At 42.6% G+C, this 7,464-nt stretch overlaps 1 protein-coding gene across 3 annotated transcripts; it reads left to right on the forward strand.

The window, feature by feature from the left end:
• The first annotated feature begins 1,551 nt into the window (after window positions 1-1,551).
• On the forward strand, window positions 1,552-7,063 carry tal1 (T-cell acute lymphocytic leukemia 1). 3 transcript variants are annotated; one of them, XM_084547295.1, is made up of 4 exons: window positions 1,552-1,746; window positions 3,005-3,553; window positions 3,902-4,020; window positions 4,894-7,063. In XM_084547295.1, the coding sequence occupies exons 1-4, from the start codon at window positions 1,688-1,690 to the stop codon at window positions 5,421-5,423; spliced, it is 1,257 nt and encodes a 418-aa protein (XP_084403421.1). In that variant the 5' UTR covers window positions 1,552-1,687; the 3' UTR covers window positions 5,424-7,063. The 3 variants fall into 3 exon arrangements, with proteins under 3 accessions (XP_084403421.1, XP_084403422.1, XP_084403423.1); XM_084547296.1 differs by having other exon boundaries at window positions 1,555-1,746; window positions 3,902-3,990; XM_084547297.1 differs by having other exon boundaries at window positions 1,609-1,746; window positions 2,965-3,553.
• Window positions 7,064-7,464: the final 401 nt, after the last annotated feature.

Consider the following 7,464-nt stretch of genomic DNA (forward strand, 5'->3'; position numbering starts at 1 on the left):
CTGTGAGATGATGGATGATCTACAGGGATGTGCCAGATCGTCAGCTTGGCTCGCAGACTCCCAAACTAACGTATGCAAGCAAGAAAAGCAAATAATCATGTCAGTTTTTTAATTGTGTCTTTGTGGCCCCTTCGTTTGGCTTGTTCACAAATTCTTCTTTGGACTTGATACCTAACTGCTTGGAAATAATAATAATTTAAAAAAATGGTTTATTTTGTCAAACATTTGCTTACATCTCTGAAATGAAATCATTCACTAATAATATTATCACGTGGTGTCACATCCATTCTGTTGTGCACGAGTGTATTTGAAATATAAAGTTGTTTGTCCTCCTGACTTTTGCCAATTGCATATTCATTTGCAATTTTGAAAATGGCTAACTCGGACACAAATTAGTGGAAAAGTTTAAAGGGATCGTTTGGGGGGGGGGGGGGGGGGGGGGGGGGAGGACTGTTGTCAAATACAGGATGTAGAATGGTGGTCGTGACTTCTGCTCCAACAGGCGTGTGTTCAGGTCGTGACTGACGGTGTGACTCGATTTAAACCAATGTGCTTAAAAACGGGATCTATCTATCTATCTGTCTATCTATCTATCTATCTATCTATCTGTCTGTCTATCTGTCTATCTATCTATCTATCTATCTATCTATCTATCGGATGTAGGGGCCTAATATGGACTAATTGTTTCATTTGATTAATGAGCGGACAAAAAGGAAAATGAAAGTGTGGAAAATCCGTTATTAGGATGTACCTGCTTCCATTTAGGCTGCTCTCAATGTGCTCTGATAGCATGTCACCGTTGATGCTCTGCTCTTTTATCTGATGCGACCAGAAGCCGATACGCCTTTATCTCCCTGAGCCACGACTCCACACGGACCCCGGGGAACCGCCGGCCGAGGCCCCCAGTGAAAACAATGACACGCAAGAGCACGTTTTTTTTTTTTTTTTTAAATAAATAAATATATATATTTTATTTATCGATAAAGAAACGGTGTCATATTCAATTAGGGCATAATTAGAAACCCTAATTTGTCTGCACTCCATTGTAGTGAGCACACCCATCCTCAAGGCGCAGAAGTGGAAAAAGGAATGGATTTTTTTTTTTTTTTTTTTTTTTTGGGATGATATAATAATAATAATAATAAAAAAATATATCCAAAAAGAGATAGAGAACCATCTGCTATCATCAGTTATCTTATTCCAGGATGAATTGGTTTAGCAAGAAAAAAAAAAAACATTAGTTGAAAATATATAAATAGGTTAAAAGCTTAACCCGACCTTTTGTTTCTTTCATCAAAAAAAATTAAAACACCTCAACTATACAGTACTACGTCACGTTGTTACAGACCGTTGAGCTCTGCCTGTTTGCTTTTTCTTTTTTTTCTTTTTTTTTTTTTTAAATGCGTTGCCCTCCACAAGACTATATAGCCCACGACAGCCAAATAATAATGAATCATTTCATAAATAATGGGTTTAGGGGCTTATCGGGAATGAAGAGGCCGCTGCCGTGCGCTTATCTCACTCGGCCACATTGCGGCCTGTGTTCCGCTCCCCATACTGAGGGAGCGCACTGGATGCGGCGAGGAATAACACACACACACATACACACACACACACACGCGCGCACACAAGCACACACACTGCTCCACAACTGGCAGAAGAAAAAAAAGAAAAACCTCAGACATGGATGACCCACTCACAAAATGGCTCCACTTACACAGTAACATCAACAACACGGCTGGAACGGTAAGTGCAAAAAAAAAAAGAAAGAAGAAAATACATCTCTTTATTTTAAGCCACCGTATTTGTTTCTCCAAATGCTGTGATTGCGCTGCTACCGTTCATATTTTATTGCTGTTATGAGCGAAATATTTAACCTACATTTTCTGCTATTGTCCGATCGGATGGCTGAGACTGTAGCTTCGGAATGTAATAACGGATGCGAGGCCTATTGGAAAATTCCTATAAATAAAAGTGCGCCTTTTGTATTGATAGAGGAATGATGTTCGTTTAAATTATGAATCCAGGGACGTTTGTCGAATTAAATGCCTCTAAAACACCTGACATTGGTATTCGGTGTGACTAACCATTGGTGTTCGGCAGCATTGTGGCCTTCACCACGACAAAACAAAAATTACGCGACTTGTGTGGCTTATGTGGATATAGGAATGATCCGGTCCTGGAATTTTTGAAGCCTCGTGACATTATTGTGGATTTGATGAAGGCAGAAAAAAAAAAGAAATGATTTCATTTCGACGAAGAATAGTCATGTTGCCCAGTTGCCTCTCTGTGTACTCCTGCCATCCACAACCTCTCCATACAATAAGATCAGTTAACGTCCGTTTAAACAGCTCACAAAATTGGCTTTTTATATATTCGAATGTGCATTTACGCAGAGCTAATGCGTATTTTTTTGGCCTGCAACCATTAGGTATGCTACTCTAAGAGCTTCACATAAAAATGGAATAAAATCGAAGGAGAAAACCTAAAATAAAACAAATGATAAATTAACGTTTGAAAGAAAAAATATATCACCAGCTCCAATTTATGACCGGATCAACTGAGGCAATTCCTGTGAGGAATACATCATACCACATAGCTGTTTAACTTTAAGATACACTCTCACACCTTCGGCGTTTCAAGAAAAATGTTGAAATCCGGAAAAAAGAAAATAAATGTAATATGTTGTAGAAATAATATCAGTATGTAATATAAAATGCCTGGCCTTTTCGAGCTTTTCCACGTGTATTTTTAAAAAATCGAACAAAATGTATTTAAAAAACAAATTAATTAACTAGTCACTGCTAATTGTCAGTTTTATTTTACTTAAATTGGAAATTCTGCAGTTGATAATTATGAAAATAACCTAATAATAGGGAGAAAATGTAATAATGACGACGCTTCATATGGGCTTGAATTGACAACAAATGCGTGGTTCTATGTGATATCTTCTGGTTATTATAGTGCTCTGAACTATGAGTTAATCGGAGGAAACCTTATTTAGGACGCAGAGGACTCTAGCGAGTGGTGACGGTATAAAAATGATGGAAAAACGGCAGAAGGAGCTTTGCCCTGGAAGTCCCGACGCAGAGTCCGGTCCTGGAAAGCGACAGGACTCCTCCATCACCCCCAGACAGAACGGATGCAAGGAGGACGAGGAGCCGAGGAGAGAGGAGGGGGAGGAGGAGAGGGGAGGGAGCTTCAAGGGGGTAGAGGAGACGGATGACGTTCCTCTGCAGAACTCGAGCAACGGGACCAGCATCAGCATCATCATCAACGGCGTTGCCAAGGAAACTGCCTCTCACAACGCCCTTGACCTGAAAAGGGAAGTGCCGGTGATCGAGCTCTCCAGGAGGGACGCTATAAAAGCGGTGGAACACAGGACTGAAAGCCATTTGGTGCCGATCACGGAACTTCGCAGACCTCCACCGCTGCCGCTGCCGCCGCCGCAACGAGACGACGCTCGAATGGTCCAGCTGAGCCCAAACGCGTTTCCTGTCCCGGCCCGGGCGATGCTCTACAACCTGGCGCAGCCTCTCGCCGCCATCAACAGGTAAAGAGGCATGGAGTCAGGAAAAGAAAAGTCATATAGTGTGATGGATGCACGTTTTATATTATGATTGGCATTGCTCTCCACAAAAGTTTGATGAATATTAGATGCTTCCTTATTGGGGTATGCCTGGCTGCTGGGTAGATGATGCTTGTAAGTGTAAGTATATACACATTGTGTTTACATTATGTAGTATGTGCATAGATATAAGCCTATGTGTGTGTGTGTGTCCTTGTGAAAGGAGTGCAGGGGAATCAATGGTTGTTAGAAGCTGTGAAGGAGATTATGTATGGTGGAAGTCATGTATTCACATATACCTGTGCACCTTTTGTCTGCTTTCTGTTGCTGTAGTCTCGGAGGGGAGTCGGAGCAGTACAGCATGTACCCCAGCAACAGGGTAAAGCGCCGACCGGCGCCTTATGAGGTTGAACTCGACGAGGGTAGGCGCATTTTAGATCTTTATAAGTATGGTAAGACGCACTTCTGCTGTGTCCTCCTTCTGCCAATATAGTCCCCTAAACGTCCCTCCTTCATCTCCATTGTCATTCATCCACTGACATGGATCTATACTGTACCTAATCTGGGTGTTGCAGAAGACGCCTTGGTAAAAGAAAATTCAGAAAGTGTTTAACCCTCGAGGAGTCATCACAAATCATGGCATAAACAAATTCCGCTAATCTGAATGTCAAATACATGTACCTGCATGCCATTAAAGTAAACCCTTTTCAGGCGGATTTGGGGTTTATTTCATTTGAAACATCCTTTGCACTGCTGCCCACTCGCTGCCATATACAGGGGTGGAGGATGGGGGTGCTGCTGCTTCCATGCCAAGGTTTTACTGCAGAGTGGGCTGAAGGATTAAGATAGACTGGGTGTGTTCCAAGGGCAACAATAGCATAGAAGACATCATTGTTGGGGGTGGGAGGATGTGACTACCTGCAGAAGAGCATTTTATTATGACTAAATAAATAAAAAGTGGATAGAATGCAGAATAGGTGGTGCACCGCCTATCTCCCCGACACCCGTCCTGGGGTTTGGCATGCCACACCAACCATTTCACTTAACCAATAATTATATGGTACAATTTCATTAAAATTCCATGGTATGGAGGACAATATTGCAACGTACTATACTTTGTTGTAAAAAAATTTTTTCCAAAACCTTTGTGCATCTGTCCTCCCGCTTCTTCTGCCCTTATTTTTGCATTAGTATTACTTTTCGGTTTTTGCAAACCACATTCTCGGCGTCAGCTCTGCATCTCATGTTATGTGTTACCAGCTGCGTCACTGCCTTGTCTCCTTACTCTCCCCATCTCTGTTTTTTCCTCCTTTCTTCTCTGCTAGCTGGCCAACCAAAGATTGTACGCCGCATATTCACCAACAGCCGTGAACGTTGGCGGCAGCAGAATGTGAACGGGGCATTTGCAGAGCTTCGCAAACTCATACCCACTCACCCCCCAGATAAGAAGCTGAGCAAAAACGAGATCCTGCGGCTCGCTATGAAGTACATCAGTTTCCTCTCCAACCTCCTGGATGACCAGGATGGAGGGAGGAATGTCAGCAGCACAACAGATGGGGAAACGGGGCTGCTGGTTGGGGTTGCGGCCCATGAGGGGGGCCCTCAGGGTGGACAGCACCAGGACACAGTGGTGGGTTTGGCCAGGGATGACCTTCTGGAGACAATGTCACCAAGTTCAAGCTGCGGAAGCCTACCTGACGGCGATGCCGACGGCAGTCCTGAGAGCTTTATGGAGGACCAGGACTCTCCTCCAGCTCCGAGGACTCTAACAGGATCACGTGGGCCACCCCTGCATCTAGCGACTAGGGATCTGAGGCGCAATGGACGCCCGCTAGACGGCTCCAGTCGTCGATGATGCCGATGCCAAGAGACCACAGACACAACACCCGAGACTGAAAGGGAGCGAGGAGAGTGACTGGAAAAGGGACTGGATAAGCTCAGGACTCACATTATCTTGAGTCGTCAGTGTAGGAAGGAGAATCAAGCTCCACATAGCGAGATAGTGGTGTCCAACATGGATCACGAGTACATTCTTGTCTCCACGCCACACCTGAGGCAGTACTGGTGAATAGCGTGGTTGAATTTGATCCAGAAAGAGACTTGTAAATTCTGCATGTCACATGTCTTTGACTGACGTGTGGATCATTACTCTCCGTGTTTTGAAAGTTCCAAAGAGTGGATATTATAAAGAAAATAAAAACTTAGAAAAATGAAAAAAATAAAAAATAAAAAATAGCAAACACACACACACTCAAACAATAATTATTCAACTCTCAGCTCAGAGATTTTTGATGCTTAATTTTGCGGCGCAATGCTTCAACGGCGCCACTATCAATTACAACATGGCGGAGACAAAATGAATCCGCCTTGCTTGCAGCTTGCCGCAAGTAAATGGTTCTAAAATGTCAACAGATAAACAATACCCAACTAATTTGATAAGTTAGAATAACGACACAAAAACAATATGTCTGTGGAGGTTCCCAGTCATCCAGGACATGGTATATCCAAAAAACAAAGCTAAAATGAGCGGCGAAACCCGACAAGCTCATTGGCTTTGTGCTAGCTTCCTTTTTTGGAGACATGAAAAGAAAGATTGCCTCAGTCCGAGGCCGACAATAAATGGACTAATTGTACCCAAGCAGTTACGTAGGTATTGTAAATAGCGCTATAATTTCCACTCCACAATGTAATAACAGTGACTCAAATCCAAGTCATGTGGTTTAAGATGTACCATAGTGTGTTTGTCAATGGGTTTACTAGCTCAAGTGTCTCTTATAGGAGATTTGAAACGAGGAGAAGGGAGAGAAGGGATTAGATAAACTCAAAATGTAAAGCAAGCAACTGAACATCAGATGTGGTACCATTTACTTCTGTTACACTTTGGTGAGAAAACGACACCAAACATGGCAACAGACAGTCGAACGATTTCACTGCCTGGAATGAATATATCTATTTGAATTTGTTGCGGAGGTACAAGACATGCAGTGTTCTTAAAGTGTACAAAATATGGGTCGAATGGAAATCATGAAATGACTCGTGCAGTCCTTTTGATATGAATGTTTCAGTGTTTTTTTTAAAAAAAACAAACTGTAATGCAGTTGTAGTTTAGCAAGGTACACGATTAAAATCCCTTCATTGCCGCATTTCACACGCAGACAAATACATGGCATACGTGGACACACACACGCACACACACACACACACCACCCCCACCACGACACAGTGTTAATATCATAAGAGCACCAGCAGTTTTCTGACAAAGACAGTTATGTATTGCTCTCTGTTGTTGGTTTTTCTGCTTTTTCAGCAGGACCTAGTAGCCTATATTGGTACATTTGGTAACTATGGTATTTTATGCATTGCAGTAAAGGGACATTGTACGTTTGGTAATGACATAATTGTTGTATGATAGCTGTATCTATAAATATATCCAATGTTAAATTGATGAATTTTATACAGAAACCCCTGAATAAAACCCACAGATGAAATGTCTTGTATCTGATCTCACTCAAATGTGTTTTGACTCTAACTCAGTTCAGTTGAACTGAAAACTGAGCTGAATGCACGGCTCTATTATCCATGTCATCATACGGGAATAATCTACCTTTAACACAATGTGTAAGGATTGCATAATCTGAATGATTAACCCCTGGAGGCAGGTAATGGCGTGTCATGCAACTGTTTTCCCACCTTATCTGCACAGATTGCACACTTGAAACCACAGCCTCCTCAGAGAAACTCCTCCAATGGACGCTGGAATCCTCACTTCCTCCCAACAAGTGACAACTTCCTGTGGAGGTTAGCGCGGCTCTGTGACCTACAGGATATCCTGCCATTGTGAAAGTGGTTTTGACAGCCTGCACTGCACTCATTTTCCCGCTGTTGTGTCTGTACAC

This window comes from Chelon labrosus (assembly GCF_963514085.1).
Source record: "Chelon labrosus genome assembly, chromosome: 6".
NCBI lineage: Eukaryota > Metazoa > Chordata > Actinopteri > Mugiliformes > Mugilidae > Chelon > Chelon labrosus.